This window comes from Pelobates fuscus, chromosome 5 (genome assembly GCF_036172605.1).
Source record: "Pelobates fuscus isolate aPelFus1 chromosome 5, aPelFus1.pri, whole genome shotgun sequence".
NCBI classification, from domain to species: Eukaryota; Metazoa; Chordata; class Amphibia; order Anura; family Pelobatidae; genus Pelobates; species Pelobates fuscus.
This window is the reverse complement of record NC_086321.1, coordinates 292,489,515-292,509,897: the sequence shown is the minus strand read 5'-3', so window position 1 is coordinate 292,509,897 and position 20,383 is coordinate 292,489,515. Positions and strand designations below refer to the sequence as shown.

Here is a 20,383-nt window from a genome sequence, read left to right as displayed (position 1 = left end):
ATAGGAGCCGCTTCATCAGCCTCTAGCACAAACACCCCGGTCCACATCATCAAGAGACTGGGTCGTTGGAAATCCTCCATATACCATACATATATACCACAACCAGAAAAAGAGCTTCGTCAAGCTTTCAGGAACTTGGTTATGTAATCAAAGGCAATAAAGTGTGTATTTTCTCGAACTTCTCTTTTGCCCTCTTTTATTTACAGGCCCACTCGTACGTTGGTTTCGGCACACCACAACCAACTTTGCCCTTTCAGATACTATCCATTACATTTTAAATTCCGAGCACAAGTAGAAAGGCCATTAGGCCTGAATTTGTGGGAGGAGTAAGTCCCCTACTTAAACTCCCAGCCCCTACTCACCTCTGCCGTTCCAGTTGATTGTCCCCACCCACTTACACCCTGTTATCATTACATTCTCCTTGGTGGGCCCTCTTTTATTTACAGGCCCACTCGTACGTTGGTTTCGGCACACCACAACCAACTTTGCCCTTTCAGATACTATCCATTACGTATTAAATTCCGAGCACAAATATAAATTAATAAAATGTCCTTTCTCAACATTACTTTGCAAATCTCAGGAAGTAGATGACATTTCAAAGCTAATTCTGCCCCTCATTCTCCTTTTAATATGCTATGCTTATCCCATAAACCTCTACACAATGTGAGTGTGGACCGAGATAACCCCCCCCCCCCCTGACCAACGGGGGTTATCTCGGTCCACACTTGATCACCCCACCTACGGTACAGCCGGCAGACGACTAAGCCTGTGTGGGCCTACCGTCCGGCGAACCTTCACAAAATGGCAGACACAATCAATATAAGTGACATGCGGCAGTCCAAGCCTAAAGGAAGTGCCACGCTGGAGGGTATACTACAGCGCATCGACAAAATCTCTACCCGATTCTGGGAGAAACTGGAGGTACATGTGGTGGAAGCTGTTGGGGTGAGGAGAAGCAAATGCCTACAAGCGGAAGAGGGGTTAAGGGGGGACCCACAGGGTATACAATCCCGCCGAACCCCCACCTCAGATACCCATAACCCACCAAGGCAGGCAATCCCCTCGAACCCCCCACTACAGGGACAGAGGACAGGGAACTACATGAAGCGCATGATCACCCTGAGCCCCCTGTACATTGCAGTGGACACTGACAATGGCCGTCCTAAAAGCCTTCCCAGGCCGAAGACCATCTGGAGTAAACCTCCTAAGCATCGACCACACCTCCGACGAGTAGGCCGCCGCAGGCGGCGGCGGAACATTCCAGCTCCACACGGTGCCCGACAAAGGGACAACCCGGCCTCGCTGAGACACGGAGTTGGTGGATTGATGGTGCAGGCCTTTACAACGACCTGGGGCCGGCAGGCGGCCGCTACATACCCCTATCCTACTGCCCCAAGGGACGCTCTCCTAGCCGTGGGGACCAACAGACCCGGAAGAGGCATCGGCTGACATATATCTATTTGCCTAACAGACCGGACAAGACACTCCCGGTTGCAGGCCCTATGCACCCCACCGCGCGGCGGCACACTTGACAAGCAGTGGGCTCTAACCAAACGGACAAACCCCAACTGCTACCTGATAACTGTAAATCTTAAGCGCATCACAAACGCTGCCATACATGCCAGAGACTCAACCCAATTTGCGAGGACTTCCTAACCGTGTAATGGATCGTAACACTGAGCTTCTCACAAGCGATCCCTGAGCCTGATACAGACACGGTGCGGCCTCAACTCACGTGGACATCTACACGTTCCCCACTCTCTGGATTTCCCCACGGATAGATGACTCTCCTTACCTGCCTCAGATGTGCTGCTTTTGCACGCTCACACCGGGACTCAAGAGTCTATTTACATGTTTTGATTTTATATCTTTCTCATACTATAAGCTTATTGGGAATCACATAGCACATAATTGATAGTTGATCACTTGCCTCACTGAAACTAATGCCCATCCAGTTAGGCCATGAGACACAGCAGGAAGGGTATTTGTGCCCTAGATAGTGTGCTAGTTTATTTGTCACTTGAAATGTACGTTCATAGCCTGTACCGTAGGGCTGGAGCACTGATGCAGTGATGCCTGAACTGCCCGTAGACTCTCTGCACCTAGGCGTGCATCAGGGCCACTAGGTAGCCTACCACAGAATGCTGTCTCCATATCTAAAGAGAGGCTGACCCATGCCTGAGTTTAAGCAATAAGAATGCCTAGCGTATAAGATGTTGTGATATACCCACCTCCCGTTAAATACACAATCGAGACTGCACAGCACTAGCTAGAATGGATGGAGCACATTTGATCCTCTACACCGCGTTTCAGCTTGTTTTAAAAAAATGTACCCGTTATATTAGCTTGCTTAGCTTGTTTAGCCTGTAATAATAATTACAACCTGGCGCAATATTACCCCAGCAACCTACTTAAGGGATATGATAGTCCTCATGTTTAGCGTTACCAATTACTACACTAACGTTTTTACTAGTTATTTAAGTTGTGTAGTTAGACCATGCAGCCACTAGGTGGCATTTTCTTTTTTTTTTTTTTTAAATCTTTCTTTATTAGAATTGTTCAAGTTATAAACATTAAGCAAGAAAGTAAATCAAGTGAAACTCGCAGGTTTCTGTCATTAGTAAAGCAAACAGCAACTCTAGATGCGCAGATCTCTACATTAGCGTCAGCAGGGAGACTCGCAGGTCTCCGAATAAAGTAGGCGCACGGTTTGCGAGATAGTGGTATCATATAGGTCGACCTGTTAAGAGCAAACCGGGGGTATCACACAATACAATTATATGTTGCGAGTGGATACAGATTGTTATTAGGCGTGTCATTCTCGGTACTTAATAATAACACATGTAAGGTAGGCTATACCCAAGGTACAGGGGAAGGTAAAAGCGTTAGAGTGGGATGTCTAAGGATTAACCTAGCAGGTGTCTCGCAGGCCCCTTTCGAATGCGAACTCGCGGGTCTGCGTTAGGGCCTTTGGTCGAACCCTAGGGAGTAGGGAAGGAGGGGTGGCTAGAGTCGGGTTTCGCGTAAATTACACCCAGTGTGTGTAACCTAGCCTCTGTAATGTAGGTAATATTGGTTACGGTCCTTATCCCCGTCCCTCCCTGCAGAGCCTGCGGTTCGCGAGTGTCCCAATGTGCAAGTGACCTGTTGTCTTCATTGACAGTGTAGTAAGCGTGTGTTGGTACGTATGACCAGGTGGTAGCGTAAGTATCCGTGTTAGCGCAGGATGAGTGTGGAGCCGGTCTATGTGGTACATTACCGTGAGCTGTAGGCCTGAGCCGTCCTATATCGCATGGTAAGTTGTGATAGTGCGTAATACTAAATATAACTCATCGGTTCCCAGAGAATGGGTATATGTCCGAGCCCCGCGAGTGCTAAGAGTAAATGTGTCCTGAAGGTGTAGTGAGCTGTATGTATGTTTTTATTTTTTATTTTTATTTGTCCCTTAAGGTCCGGCCTCTGTCCTCCTGGCCTCAGGGCCCTTTTGGCCTAGTAATTGCGAGAATGAAAGGGGGTGAGGAAGGATTAAGTGAAAGGGGGGGGGGAGGATGATTAGTAGGAGGTCGGGCTGCGTCAAGTGGGGGCCACGGCGATTGCAATTCCACCAGAGGGTGCAGAGGTGGTGTCTGATTGTCTATAACGAGTAATGTATGTGAACCATGGAAGCCACATTTCCAAATGTTTTGTTTCACGGCCAGTTAGGGTAGCATGCATGCCTTCCGCCCCATGTATATCTTCGACCCTATGGATCCATTCTTTCTTAGTGGGCGGATCGCGTTGTTTCCAATGTGCCGGTATGTTAGCTTTGGCGGCGTTGAGCAAGTGGCGTAGTATGGACCGTTTGTACATCCGGATGGATTGTGTCGATATGTGTAGCAGGGCTAGTTCTGCAGTCCATTCCGGTATGTCTCCCAGGATGTCGGAGACAGCGTCCTTAATCATTGCCCAATATGGGACGATGTCTTTGCATCCCACCAGATATGTATTAGCGAGCCGCGGTCCGCCTGGCACCTCCAGCACAGCGGGGTGATCGATGGGTAGATCCGGTGTAGTACGGTCGGGGTCCTGTACCAGGAGGAGATCAGTTTGTAGTTGACCTCCTGATAAAACAAGCTCATAGAGCTCTTTTGTTGCCACAGTAGTGCCGTGTCCCATTGCGCTGGAGTTAGCGTCTTTCCGAGTTGGGTTTCCCATTGACGACGGAAAGTGGTGGCCTGGGTCAAGTCTCCTGTTAGTAAGTGTTGATACAGTGTCGAGATTGCATGGTCTAGCTGGTCGCCTCGGTCGCAGAGTCCCTCAAACCAGGTGAGATCCCGGTGTAGCAGATTCCTGTGCGGGATAGAGTTGTAGTAGTGTTGCAGTTGTAGATACCTGAGTACCGCGAGGGGTGTCCCGGGGTTTGTTAGGTGGCATTTTCCAGTATCTTTCCGCTGTAATCGTATGAGATGCACCCCTGACTTACTCAAATAGGCATATTACTGGGGGTAAATATTTTGGACTGCTACTGCATCCAGGCTGAAACTAAGCTGACTCGAAATTCAGCAGGCTAAGCGGACGTATAACCATTTTTCTATGCTTGCGCCCATTCTTTTAATTCCTGCGATCAGGATCGCAACTAGCCATAGTTTCGAACACCCACCTACCTAACTCGCAGACTAACCTGCAATTAACTTGCTGACTAAACCTGTATATTACTCACGTTTCAAGATTAACCGTATGGTTTTTGCAAAGCTACCTTCATAACTACTCCATTATACATGTTATTTTAACCTGTCGATTTAATCGCCCACAGCATGTCTACGGTGTTATATAGCTTACTGACTCTTTATTTTAATAATTTACCTAGATAGGCGCTGTTTATGGTTATGTTTGCTATGCCGTTATATACCTGTTCTTCACATAAAAAATGAGGCTGACGATTCTCTAAGACAATATGTATTGCGATGTGACATTCCCAACTTGTACAACTTATTATTGTCTTCCCTTCTTTATTCTGTACCCGAAACCAAATATGCCTCAATAAAACAAAGATTAAAAAAAAAAAAAAAGAAAAACTAAATCCACAACACAGAGTAGTGCTGATACTTACTAATACTAATACTGATACTTAGCCTTGCAGTCAGTATACAGTATTAATGGGTAGTCTTCACCCTCTAATATTCTGTTATTAATTACAAAACTGAAGCTATTTTTTAACATATTAAAATATGAAATAAAATCTATCATATATAAAAATTTATCAATATACGAAAAGAAAAAAAAAATATTCTGGAAATACAGTTGTACATTTAGGACAATTCAACAACAAAGCTCTTCAGGTGATTTTATTTTTCTCACTGACAAGTACAGATAGCACAAAGAAAAGAAAATGATTATGTAGATAGAGATGAAAGAAACCCTATTGATAAGATAACCTAAGATAACCATTCATAGCGGGACTGTAAGTGTCTAATAGATGTGACCCTGAAGGAGGAACAGCTGACTGCTGGCGCAGAAATTTTTTTAAATGTCAGAAAACTCCCTGTTGCATGTGACAAGCATGTGCAAACAACTTACGCAGTGCACTCATACACCAAAAGGATCTTCTTACTTAGAAGGAACCACATAAGAAACACACTCACGTGTCTCTTGGGATTTAGCGTGGTGTTGTGACTTTCATAGCTTTCAAATGTCCATATGAACATTCACTGACCTGATTTAACTAGAACACCTAGATTTAACCCTTATTCAGATTTAGTGTGTTTTGCACTTAATGTGCACAGTAGGTGTTATGTTTAATTATATTATTTAACATTGTCCGTGCTATTACAAATTAATTTACAGTTTGCTTTGGCCTCTGCAATTTATTGAGAGCCACAAGAGGTCATTCCTCCTATCCTTTTGAAGAACAAAACTCTGACCTTTTAATTTTTTTTACCTGTCAAGACAGTTATTCTTTTAGAGGCACTCACTTAAGCCATTTACCACAACACTCCACACAAACTCCATCTCATCTATCATGGCCTACGCTAGATGCTTGATTGTAGTCAAAGATGACACCTCTCATTTGTTTAGACTCTGACTGCAACTACAACGCAGAGCCTAATATTCACACTTGAAATGCCCAATTCTCATAAATGGAACTTGTCTAATGTGGTTCCACTTTAACCTTTACCACTTACTATACTGTGTTTCAGAACATTTTAAGTGCTAGATCCATTTTACCAACCACAAGCTGCTTGTGTGCCTGAAACCTATTTGGGGCTTGTAGATAGAGACTGACATACTATATACTCATAAACTCTATATTTTGATTAGAGGAAAGGCTGGGTTATTTTGTTTTATTTTGTTATAAGATCTGTGACCCTGGACCACTGTATGAGACCCTTCATGAAATTAGGATGGACTGGTCCACAGGCACAGGCGAGATTTTCTTTTCTACTACCATTACATATTCATTACACATATGGAGTCAAAATATATAAATAACATAGCTACATGGAAAATTACAGAGCCTCGGAGAACCCATAGTAGAGTGGTAGTTGAGGAGAAATTACAGGGAACTGGGATGAGGTTGATATGATTTTTAGATGGTTTACTGTGAAGCAGGAGGAGAAACAATGATTTGAGAGGAGAGTGGCTTTTGTAGGGATTCAATCAAGGGTGGCAACTGAACAACATGCGGCAGTTACGGAGGTCCCCAGTAGCTACATACAGAGATACTGTTACCTGTTAACGGCATTTGATCTGATATGCAAAGTAATTCTGGAGGAGATTACAGACAAGACAGGTAGCTGTGGCCAAAATATAATCACAGTGACAGCGTATGGCAACATCTTCCCTGGGTGCAGTGGAGTGGGCCTGTTGTGTGATCCAGTCCTGGTTAGCTCACGACTTCAGTGGGGGGTTGCGACTGCTGCCATACTTCAGGTGGCAAGCATTAAAGGGTTTTCAACCCACAACGCCTACGTCATCCCTGTGGCAACTGAGAGCAGTCCGGGCCCTGTCTTTGGCCTAGGTCCAGCAGAAGGAACATGTGGACTGGAGCAGCATCAAAGCTCATCTCACAGCCTGGAGGCTGGGTGGCAGTCACCCCTACCCACCTACTGTACCACAACAACTGGAGGCCTAGTTGCAATTAGATGCAACGTCTCTTTTTTCGCTCCAGAGCCATGCCTTTAGGCTAAGCATTGGTTAGTTGCAATGGACAACTCCAGGAATCTGTAACTGAGACACTTACAACTGACAATATTTCCGTTTTATAGAGCTATCTTTCTTTGATTAATATTTTTTGCTAATATGTCTTTTCAGACAATCATGGGGGTATTTTTCTATTAATTTCTATTTTTTCTTTTTATGGGCTCCTACTCGTCTACATGATATCTTGCACGCTTGTATGTGCTTGAAACATCATATTAGCCTAGGTGTGTTCTAGCAGTAATTCATATTTGCTCCTTCAATTAGATTTTGCATAGTACTTCGTTAACCACAAAAAAAAACATATAAAAGGAGTTACTGTTATATTATATGACATTGAGTATAATCAAGTAATGTTTCCAACTACATTACTGTTGAAAGTAAAAGACACATGTCCTGTATTTGCCATTACTCTCATATATTTTGAGTTGTTGTCTGTGCTAAGCATAACCTCAATAAAACATTGATTGACAAAAGAAAATTTAAAATAGAAAGAGATGGGGTAGGTCAGGAGTAGCAAGGACATGAAATGCAGTGATGTAGCATTGTGACGGAGTATAAAGGGGTTATTTAGAAGAGAAAAAGTAGGAGTAGAGAGGTTGATGATAGAGATTAAGGTCTTAAAAAATGCAGGGATGTGCTTAGGTAGGAAGTAAAGGTATTGCTTGCAGCTACTCTGCCACGAGAGCTGAGGCCATGTGTAACTGCATAACAGTTTGTGTGGAGTTTACTTTTGTTTTTTTTCTTTTTATGGCAGGAATACAAATGTAAGGCTGGTAAAAATATATATATATATATATATATATATATATATATATATATATATATATATATATATATATATATATATATATATATATATATATATAATGTATATTTTTATTTTCTTTCCACAATTTGGATATTTTTACCTAACATTTCTCACAATTCCTGTTTTAGTTAAATTTCCCTATGTCTATCTAGTTTTGTTTCCTGAAGGATTGTTGATCAGTAATACTCACTCCCTCCACGTATGTTGATAATTAGACTCCCATTGACAACAGTGCACCCTCTCAGCTCTTGAGCAGAAGTCACGGAATCGATGATCTTTGCATCTTGAAAAATAGGACACACCTTTGGACAAGGGCCTGCACAAGGTGCGCAATTCAGACTGTTGGGTAAAAATATTACTGTGAGAATTTACATTCTTTGTGAACAAGAACATTACCTTAAATTAAAGTTCCTGATATTTCAAAATTAGCTGAACCAAAAATATGGTGTATACTATTTTCTTTGTCTAATATAATTCTTGACAGGAACACTCCAAAGCACACAGTAGTGTGTTATAGTGTCAGGGGCCCCTTGGCACCCTTCCAGGATATGTAGTCAAACGGTTTGCTAATGGTCTGACAACTTACCAGGGGTCAGTCAGGTTCCGGTCACAGCCTACAGGAGAGCAGGAAGCTCTTGCACAGAATCTCCGTTAGCACTCTTGAGGTAAGCTCTTCAGTGCAAGGCCAGCTGAGCATTCTCAGCCAAAGAGGTAAGCCTTGCACCACCACTAGCTAACTGCAGACAACTTCCTTTTCAGGAGGAGGTGACTGGTGCCCGGTGGAGCCCAGGTAATTTGCAAATGGTTTGACTACTTAACCTGAGAGGGTGCTAGAGTACACTGTAAAAGTTATAGTGCTTGGAGAGTTACTCATTTTAGGACCAGTTTAGCTACCATAACCATAAGCTGAATGCAACCTGGGGGAAACTGTTCGAGAATGGTTTAACCCCTTAAGGTAGGAAAGCTACTGGGGCATTCTGGCACCATAACAACATCATTTATTAGAAGTTGTTATGGTGATAGGAGTGTTCCTTTAATAATGCCTGCATTTACATCTTCAAAAAGAAATGCTCATGTGTCTGTTATCTAGAATGGAGTACCATCTGAGCACAATGGACTTCAATAATATTCACCAATTAATTTTCCTTAGCCACTGGAAACATTGGCCAAGGTCCAACTGGAAAAATAAAAAAAATCAACTATATCTTTATGGAGAGACTGAGAGTGGGAGAAACATCACAGTGACTATGGGAATGGAAGGGCAACCGCTTTGGCTGCACACTGAGAAAAATTAACCATTCTAGGATAATGCTAGAATAAATGTGCAAGAAAAAAGAATCATGGATATAGCGGTCCTTTTCTCTGATATTTCATAGCAGTTCCTACTCCCTACTTAATTCACCTGAGATCAATACATTTTACTGACCTCATATATATGAATGAGAAAAGAAAATGTTAGAAAAAAAAAACTGTCAAATCTTTATTATAGGCTACATAACCAAATGACTTCTCCCTAGTTCAGAAAGAAGGATGACCTGCAGGTAAAGAATAAATTACTCACGTGGTGGAGTTGATCATGTACCCCGATGGGCACTCTGCCATGCACTCGCCCTTGTGTATGACATGCTGTGAGGTAGAGCATAGCTTTGAGTTGCGGCAGCTTAGGTGCATCCCCTGGCACTCTTCAAAACTCACGCAGCGCCAGCTCTGGAAACGGTAGGAATTAGAAGGGCAGGAGTCCAAACATACCCCTTCGTGTACAAAGTGCCTGCATGCTGTACATTTAGATGGATCGTTTGGTTTGCTGCAGCCCCCCAGGCATTCACTGTGGCAACACTGGTTAGCTGTTGTACAACCATGAAATTTGCACTCTGAATTACACACTGTTTGGGGAAAACAGAGATGGAGAACAAACATATTAATTTTAACAGACAATGAATGACCTCACAAATATGCAACGGCCCAACAAAGACAAAGGCATTGCATCAAATCTCTATCACTTTTTTCATATACATTGCCTTCCAACTTTAATGTATACTACGTATAGCAATCTGAATCTGAAACAAACTACCTGCCTTGACCTGGTTTATGTAAATCTACAATGTTTGACATCATGCCTGCTTGGTTTCTCTATACATAATCTTTCGGAAGATTATAGAAAATGGGTGACCTGGAGACCTGTATAATATAAAACAGCTATCTGAAACGGTTAAGAACAGAATTACATTTCTTACACTCTCTACTGATGATATTTTACAAAAAAGAGAGAATATAAAAACTTGGGCTTTCTTTGGGCCTCATCAGCAAGGTGTAGCTGATACCTCTCTAGACACAGTGAGCAGGAAGTCCACGTCTGGATTACTCTTTGAACCCTTTTAACAAGTTAATGAATTGCAACAAAAAGCAGAGAGTATGAGAACTCTGAGAAAGGACAAATTGAGACAAATTTCTAAAACATCAGCTTAACAAATGTAGAGGAGATACTGACTTCCTCTAGTGGCCACACTCTGTATGTGTCAAGAGAGGGAATATGATTTTATCTTACAGCTTAGCCACGGTTAAACATTCTTCTGCAAACGCACGCATTAAAAGCATGTTATTGATTATCTCTGAGAAAGAACACACTGCTAAACAAGTGAACTAAGGCATTAGAAAATGGTGGGGACACAGTAACAAAGGGGTTCAACTCTTGTATAAGGAAGGGGATTCACACTTTATGATATATATCATTCCATAGGCTTAAAACAGAAGAGATTTGTGGGAGTTGGTGACTTAGAGACATACAAGTATAATTTACATATATGCAAAGCATAAAAACTGTATGCACTGATAACACAGTGGAATACATATAAAGAATGTATATAGGGAAAACATGATTATGAAGAAACCTTACTGAAATGTATTGTTCACATAGTAAAGCTGTAACAAATTTCTTTTGACTGTATAAAATAAATTAATATCTGTAATGAAGGGATACACAGTTTATAGTATCCAGACAGAAAATACTGTCTCTTCTGTGCACACACAGATTAGAAAGACAGTCAACACAAAGCATAATGTATGTAAAATGTGGATGCAGTGATTGGAGATGAAAAATAAACCTCATCCATCTCCATACCTACTCCACTCCGGGACATTGTAGCTGCCCAAGCGCCGCCCTTATCCTTAACCAATCCTAGGGATGCTGTATACAGACCAACCTGAGAAACGTCCTTCCTCTTAATCCACCCTCTTTTCCAGTGTTTCCCCCTTCTCGCTCCCCTTGCCACCCTCCCAAACCCTTGATGTGCAGAAAATAAACTACGCGATTAACTCTTTCAGTGCCAGAAATGGGAGATACAGTCACCAGTAAAATACATGGAGTGTACAGAGCTGTAAAGGAGAATCAGAATTAAATATATAGAGGGAAATTAATCCACTACAGTCTGAGTTCTAATAAAAACCAGTCAGCCTAACTGGGGAGAAGGAGAGGGGGGCTTATACGGAGAACCATAGAAGAACTTGTATGGGGCAAATGTACATTAGATGTTGTGGCTATTCTGGACAATCAAATGTTTTTAACAGAGAAGTTACATGGAGTAGGAGGAGGGGATATAGGGAGAGGTTATTTGGATTAATGGCAGGAGTTATTAGAAGAGATACATGAATTAATTAGAGGTATTAATAGGAGGGGTTATGAGGAGAGGTTACATGGTGTAATAGGAGGAGTTATAGGGAGTTATTAATAGGAGGGCTTGTGGTGAGAGGTTTTATGAAGTAATAGGAGGGGTTGTGGGGAGAGGTTATATGAAGAGATAGGAGGGGTTGTGGGGAGAGGTTATATAAAGAGATAGGAGGGATTGTGGGGAGAGGTTTTATGAAGTAATAGGAGGGGTTGTGCGGAGATGTTATATAGAGTAATCAGAGTGTTTATGGGGAGAGGTTTATAGAGTAATAGGAGGGGTTGTGAGAGAGGTTATATGAAGTAATATGAGGGGTTGTGGGGAGAGGTTATATGGAGTAAAAGGAGTGTTTGTGGGGAGAGGTTATATAAAGTAATAGGAGGGGTTGTGAAATAGGTTAGATGAAGTAATAGAAGGGGTTATGGTGAAAGGATATATGGAGTAACAGGATGGGTTGTGAGAGAGGTTATATGAAGTAATAGGAGGGGTTTTGGGAAGAGGTTATATGGAGTAAAAGGAGTGTTTGTGGGGAGAGGTTATATAAAGTAATAGGAGGGGTTGTGAAATAGGTTAGATGAAGTAATAGAAGGGGTTATGGTGAAAGGATATATGGAGTAACAGGATGGGTTGTGAGAGAGGTTATATGAAGTAATAGGAGGGGTTTTGGGAAGAGGTTATATAGAATAATAGGAATGTTTGTGGGGAGAGGTTATTAGAAGGAATACGAGGGATTATAAGGATATGTCATATGGAGTAATAGGAGGAGTTATGGGAAGAGGTTATATTGAGTCATAGGAGGGGTTGTGGTGAGAGGTTATATAGAGTAATAGGAGAGAGTGTGTAAAGAGGTTATATGGGTTATAGAGAGATGTTATATGGATTAATAGGATGAGCTATGGGGAGATGTTATATGGATTAATAGAAGGAGTTACATGAGAGGTTATACTGGGAGACCTTACACTGAGTAATAGGAGGAGTTATGGGAAGAGGTTATATGGAGTCATAGGAGAGGTTGTGGTGAGAGGTTATATAGAGTAATAGGAGAGTGTGTAAAGTGGTTATATAGGTTTTAGGGAGATGTTATATGGATTAATAGGATGAGTTACAGGAGAGGTTATACGGGGCAACGTTATACTGAGTAATAGGAGGAGTTATGAGGAGACGTTATATGAAGTAATAGACAAGGTTATGGTGTAAGGTTATATGGAGTAACAGGAGGGGTTGTGGGAGAGGTTGTATGAGGTACTGGGAGGGGTTGTGGGAGAGGTTATTTGAGGTAATAGTAGATGAAAGGAGAAATTATTAGAAGGAATACTGGGGTTATAGGGATATGTTATATGGATTAATAGGAGAAGTTATGGGAAGGGGTTATATGGAGTCATAGGAGGGGTTCTGGTGAGAGCTTGTCGAGAGTAATGGGGGTTACAGGGAGAAGTGAGATGTTATATGAAGTAATAAGATGTTATATGAAGTAATAGGAAGGGTTATAGGAAGAGTTAATATGTCGTAACAGGAGCAATTATGGGTTACATGGTGTAACAGGAGTAATAGAGGAAGGTTATTTAGAATAATATGGAATTATAGGGACAGGCTATATGGAGTAATAGGATGTGTAATAGAGAGGGTTATATGGAGTAACATGATGTGCTAATGCAGAGGATATAAGGAGTAAGGTTATAGTGAAAGGATATATGGAGTAATGGGAGGTTACATGACTATTTTTTTTTATCATTAAATGGAATTATGGGGAGGTGATATATTTTAGCAATATAATTCTCAAAAGAGATGTATAACACAAATTAAGGTAAGAATGTATTTTAAGCAAAAATGTGGATTATATGTTTGAGTTGTATGAATCAAAGAGGGTAAAATAATACAATACATGAAATTGTTAGAAGGTTTATACACAGGAAGAAGATGAGTTATATAGGGGATTATAGGATACAATAATATAATGACGCAGATGACAATACATTTGTTTCTTTATGTAAAATGTGTCTATTTCTTTCTAGAGGACTTATGTAATTAATACATATTTATTTATATTACACCTACAAAAGTATGGATATGTTATGGGGAAAAAACCTTTGCTGTCTTTCTGAATTATGATAATTATGGCAGCTGTAGTTTGCAAAAGTTACTGCACCTAAGCCTCCCTTCATTCGTCTAATGACATCACTTCTATTAGTTGTCCATTACCATTGATAGGTTCTATCAGAGCTTTCTACGGAACACCCTGTGGTGCAACTAATTGTATTCATAAAAACAAAAAAAACATGAATTAAACTATTTGTTAATGTAATAGAAGCCACTGGTATTATATTGAGCAGTGGTAGTTTGAATGACTAATGTGTTTCGACAGCAGTCAATAAAAGGGGCATTTCCAAATACTGTAGTTACGTCTTTGAATAGGGTAAATGCTCATCCACAACAGGATGAGCACCATGAATTAAAGGTAAACTATAGTCACTACAACCACTACAGCTTAATATAATAGTTCTGTTATCTATAGCATGTTCCTACAGGCTTTTAAATGTAAACTCTACCTTTTTGGATAAAAGGCTTTTTGCCACACATTTGTAACAGCCTCCGAATGCTTTCCAATGGGAAAGTATTGGATTGGCTGAGATTATCAAGACTGATGATCTCAGCAATGAAGGCAGGACCAGCAACATCAAGACTGACGCAGCAATGGAGAAAAGGCAAGTTTGAAACCTTCTAACGCCACTCTGAGGGAGGCCTGGGACCGAAATAGCTACTCCTACACTATAGTGTGAGGAATACATGTTTGTATTCTTAACACTATAGTGTTCCATTAAATGCATTATTTTTTTCTTTTTCAGGAATAGTATAGCATTAGGAATACAAACATGTATGCTATAGAGTCCTGCTGGCTATTGTGTTGTGTACAGTCCCCCTGCCCCCACCTATGAGGGTATGAAGGGTAAGGTGGACTGTCAACCAAAGTGATGAAACTTGGGAGGTATGTAAATAAAACGCTTTATATAGGTCACCTGCAGCATGAATACTGAGCAAGTTTCATAAGTCATAGTTCAAAATTAAGCTCCTGCAGCAGGTCTTACGAGAAATCACAATACATTGGATATAGGGATTGCAGTATGCCTAAACACACGAATTAAGTCCCTGCAATCTAATGCTGCCGCGTTTCTTTGAGAAAGAGAAAAAAAAAATATTTCCCGTAATCTGATCCAGGGCCTCTAGAAAGGCCAGTAATTCCAGCCATGCTGCATACCAAAGAACACGTCAATCCCAAAATGGAGCCCTTGCGGAAGCACGTACAAAAATGCATTAAAAAAATAAAAAAAATTTTTTTACATGTATTCTTTCAATAAAGAAAAACATTTACACGTAAACATGCTGTATTTTCATATTATGCTGATCTCTTTCTAATAGAGCATAAATAAACAAACATATACAATTTATCCATTTAACATATCTAATAAGCCTTTAAACATATATTTTTAACCCTTTCATGACAAGGGATTATGCAAAGAACCCCTTTATATCATGACTACACTGGCATGTCACCTGACATGATAGGGTAAAGTTTTACCAGGTTTACTTACAGACAAATGTGTCTGGAATTCTGTATATAAAATGAGGAGTCTAAAAAAGGGTGCCTTAAAGCAGTGTTCCCCAACCCCCGGGCCGTGGACCGGTACCGGTCCGTGGATCAAACGGTACCGGGCCGCCCAGGGGTGTGCGAGCCTGCCGGCTAATGCAGGGCTGGCATTGCCCAAGTGCCAGCCCTGCAATGTGCCTGCGGACCGGAGGGGAGATCAGAGATCTCCCTCCCCGGTCTGCAGGCACTGTGCTGACAGCCGGCAGCGGAGGGAATGAGAGAGGACCCGGGAGCTCTTACCTGCAGCTCCTCCGGGTCCTCCTCTCGCGAGATTTGGAGCGTTGCCGCGGTAACCACGGCAACGCTCCAAATCTCGCGAGAGTGAACTCTAGCCCTGTAACTGGGCTAGAGTTCATCTCACCACCACCGGACCACCAGGGAATCCCCACCGGACCACCAGGGACTAAGAAATGTCCCCCCTCCTCACAGTAAAGGTAAGAGGGGGGAGAGGAGGGAGGGGGGACATGAATATATTAAGTATAAGTAAATATATAAGTTTAATTAATTAAATAAATAAAAAAAAGCCTCCCTACCCTCCTTACCCCCCATACACACACTGCCCCACAAACACTGCCCCATACACACACTACACACACTGCCCCACAAACACTGCCCCATACACACACTACACACATTGCCCCATAAACACACTACACACACTGCCCCACAAACACTGCCCCCATACACACACTACACACACTGCCCCGCAAACACTGCCCCCATAGACACACTGCACACACTGCTCCACAAACACTGCCCCATACACACACTGCCCCATACACACACTACACACATTGCCCCATACACACACTACCCCACAAACACTGCCCCCATACACACACTACACACACTGCCCCCATACACACACTACACACACTGCCCCACAAACACTGCCCCCATACACACACCGCCCCAAACACACACACACTGCAACTCTCACACACACTGCCACCCTCACATACACACTGCACCGCTGACACACACATACACACAATTTTGAGTCTATGTCTTTATGTGACTGTGTTTGTGATTTTCTGACTATGTATGTGTCTGCGTGTTTTTTTAATATATGTGACTGGTTTTTTTTTTTTGTCTTATTAAATCAAAACAAGCGGGCCACGGAAAAATTATCAAGCGTTTACCGGTCCGCGGCGATAAAAAGGTTGGGGAGCACTGCCTTAAAGGGTGCCTTCACTACAGTAAAACACCAACAGTCAGAATGCTTTGCTAAGTGTTTTCTATAGATAAATGAACACAAATTATGCCAAAAAAATAAATCAATAGAATAAGAAAATATACTAAACTTTAAAGTTCCTGCAGCTGATTCTAACCCATAGTATAGCAGCAGATAGCACCCCCCACTACACTCAGACCAGGAAGAGGTTCCATAAATCAATAACTGTTCATTCTGGTCTAGAAGTCTGATCCCCTAAACCTCTGTTCAGCAGTAGTTTAAAGGGGCACTATAGTCACCCAGACCACTTCAGCTCAGTGCCAGGTGGGAGCCCGGCGCTGGATAAAGGTAAGTAGCTGAGGGGATTTTAACCCCTTCAGCGCCAAGGGAGGGGGACCGTGAGGGGTCCTAAGGATGCTATAGTGTCAGAAGTTTGTTTTCCTGACACTATAGTGATCCTTTAAGAGAAGCATAATTCGGCCCACAGCACTCAAGACTAGTGGAAATGCTAAAGCAGCCTCACATTCTCTTTTGCCCCTATTTTCTTCTTTTGAAAATCTTTCTAAATTATATGATCATTAAGTAAGAATTTGCAAAAAGAACCCCTTCAAAGGTGACACTACCTTTCGGGGTCCAGTGGCCTGGTGAGGGGCAGATAAAGGTGAGATTTACTTACCTTAACCCATCCCTTGCAGGCGCCACCATCTTTCTCCAGGCAGTCTGCTTCAACTCCTGGCACTGCTCAATGTCACTGCTGAAATCTCACACAACAGCATTGAGGTCTATGGAGGATCCTCCATAGACAGAGCCAATGCCCCGCAGCCTACACCGGTGACGCGTAGGGGTGCATTGACACTTCTATACGGTAGTAGTTCCCCCCAGACTCTACAAGTGTCAGGTGTAGGAAATATACAGAGACAAAGTAGTCCCTATTCACGTGGCTGTCATGCCAAAATCATGAGTTCTTGTTTGATATATGTTAAGAGTTGTTTTTTTTTTTTTTAAACCTTGGGATGACATTTATTGTGGTCTTTGATCTTGCACCAGGCCTAGACCATAAAACATCTAGATAGCCATCACCAGAGCTGGACACAAGGAATTGCATAGAGTGGGCAATAAACTGCCAGACCAACCCCATCTGATCACCCCCCAGGGGTCTGCCCACTGAGAAACAACAAGTTTAGATATATAATGAGGGTGCTGGACTATCCAGGGAGTTATTCATTTTTTTTTTCTTTGGTCAGCAACTTCTAGGAGACCTATACCATCTAAGACTCCCACAAGAATTCTACATGGGGTAACTACATGTAAGGAATTTCTTGTGTTTTCTCCTATTTTATTTTATGTACTGTTTTGCAATTTGTTATCTGTATGTCATTTATTTCTGTATTTTGTACTCAGCACTGTGAATCTTTTTTTTTCATATTAAAAGTTTACTTAATCAGCTTGTGTCTCTGTTCTCTTTAAGCTTCACTCTCCAGAGGAAAGCTCAGGTAAACACGTTACCAAAAAGGGTTAATTATATGCATTTGATCAGTAAAAGTAGAACTGTGATTCTATAATTCTCCTGTGTGTGGGGTAACCTAAGACCAGGGCCGGCCTTAGGGGTGTGCGAGCTGTGCGGCCGCACAGGGCGCCATGGAGCAGGGGGCGCCGTGCGGCCGCACAGCCGTTTTTAAAAAAAAAAAAAAATATATATATTTTTTTTTTACATTTGCAGCGGGGGCGGAGCTTACCGTGCGGCGGGGGCGGAGCTAAAAGCGCCGGAAAACTGCTGCAGGGGAAGCAGGAAGGAGTCCCTGCTTCCCCACCAAACAGTCACCAGGAGCTGCACTGCCTCCACAATGAACTCCACAGGTAACTGTGTGATTGCCAGGTGAGTGTGACTCTCTGCCTATGTGTATGACTGTCTGCCTCTGTGTGTGTGTGTGTTACTGTCTGTGTGTGTGTGTGTGTGTGTGTGTGTGTGTATGACTGTCTGCCTCTGTGTGTGTGTGTGTGTGTGTGTGTGTGTGTTACTGTCTGTGTGTCTGTGTGTATGACTGTCTGCCTCTGTGTGTGTGTCTGTGTGTATGACTGTCTGCCTCTGTGTGTCTGTGTGTATGACTGTCTGCCTCTGTGTGTCTGTGTGTGTGTATGACTGTCTGCCTCTGTGTGTCTGTGTGTATGACTGTCTGCCTCTGTGTGTGTGTCTGTGTGTATGACTGTCTGCCTCTGTGTGTCTGTGTGTATGACTGTCTGCCTCTGTGTGTGTGTCTGTGTGTATGACTGTCTGCCTCTGTGTGTATGACTATCTGCCTGTGTGTGTCTGTGTGTGTATGACTGTCTGCCTGTGTGTATGACTGTCTGCGTGTGTGTGTATGTGTGTGTGTATGACTGTCTGCCACTGTGTGTCTGTGTGTATTACTGTCTGCCTCTGTGTGTTTGTCTGTGTGTATTACTGTCTGCCTCTGTGTGTTTGTCTGTGTGTATTACTGTCTGCCTCTGTGTGTTTGTCTGTGTGTATTACTGTCTGCCTCTGTGTGTGTGACTATCTGCCTGTGTGTTTGTCTGTGTGTGTGTGTGTGTGTGTATGACTGTCTGCGTGTGTGTGTGTGTGTGTGTGTATGACTGTCTGCGTGTGTGTGTGTGTGTATATGACTGTCTGCCACTGTGTGTCTGTGTGTATTACTGTCTGCCTCTGTGTGTTTGTCTGTGTGTATTACTGTCTGCCTCTGTGTGTGTGACTGTGTATGACTGCCTCTGTGTGTATGACTGTCTGCCTCTGTGTGTATGACTGTCTGCCTCTGTGTGTATGACTGTCTGCCTCTGTGTGTATGACTGTCTGCCTCTGTGTGTATGACTGTGTGTGTGTCTGTGTGTATTACTGTCTGCCTCTGTGTGTGTCTGTGTGTATTACTGTCTGTGTGTATGACTGACTGTCTGCCTGTGTGTGTCTGTGTGTATGACTGTCTGCCTTTGTGTGTCTGTGTGTGTGTGTATGACTGTCTGCCTGTGTGTGTGTGTATGACTGTCTGCCTGTGTGTGTGTGTATGACTGTCTGCTTGTGTGTGTGTGGATGTCTTCCTGTGTGTGTATGGCCGTCTGACTCTGTGTGTGTGTGTGTGTCACATACAACCAATACACGCATATCACACACTGTTAATATACCCATTACAAATATCACACATAGCATACATATCACACACAGTCATCACACATACTATTACATACACAGACAACACAAACATAACAGCATACATGGATGACGGGGGGAAGGGGGGGCGCTGTGAAGATTTTTCGCACAGGGCGTCTAAATGCCTAAGGCCGGCCCTGCCTAAGACGCCCGGGTTTAAAGTCTTGGTGGTGGCAGTAAAGTGTGTACTAGGGGGACAGTGTAGAAGGGGTTGCAGGGGTTAATTGAGTGGTTGCTGGGACTATCAACAGGTAACCAGGGGTCTGGTGTCATTAACCCTGTCACTTCCACACTCTCCCCACTGTCTCGGCTGGGCCTATAGCCCACGCTTGTGACAGTGGCCCTAGCCCTTAATGCAAATACTTCGAAAACTAACCTGGACACGACTCTTTGATTCAGTTTCTTAGGGCAGCTGGGGTGTTGAGGGACACCACCCAGATGATCAAAGATGGTCACATTTTGTTGAAAAAAATAATACCTTTATGAGTTCCTTGTTTGACAAGCTTATCTATGGAGGTATTTATCGGGGTGATTAACAAAGAACAGTCCAGGTTTTACCAGTATGCCCACTGGAACAAAACTGGGAAATGCCTAAACCCTAGATGGATGGCATGCCTTGACGAATCGATAGGTAACCATTGCCTTTAAGGATGATACATAAAGCAATATAGGTTCCAGTTAGGACCTATAATTCAATATATTGCAATCTTGCACACACAAGTACAAAGGTTTGGTTATAGAC

General features: G+C 42.7%; 1 protein-coding gene across 1 annotated transcript in view; it reads right to left on the bottom strand.

Moving 5' to 3' along the window:
* The window catches only part of INSR (insulin receptor), a 152,598-nt gene that overhangs the window by 40,278 nt on the left and 91,937 nt on the right, over positions 1–20,383 (bottom strand). The window contains exons 3-4 of the mRNA XM_063455443.1: positions 9,549–9,870; positions 8,178–8,326 (exon numbers count right to left, since the gene is read on the bottom strand). Of these exons, the coding sequence (XP_063311513.1) occupies positions 8,178–8,326; positions 9,549–9,870 (471 nt within the window). The remainder of the gene's footprint in view (positions 1–8,177; positions 8,327–9,548; positions 9,871–20,383) is intronic.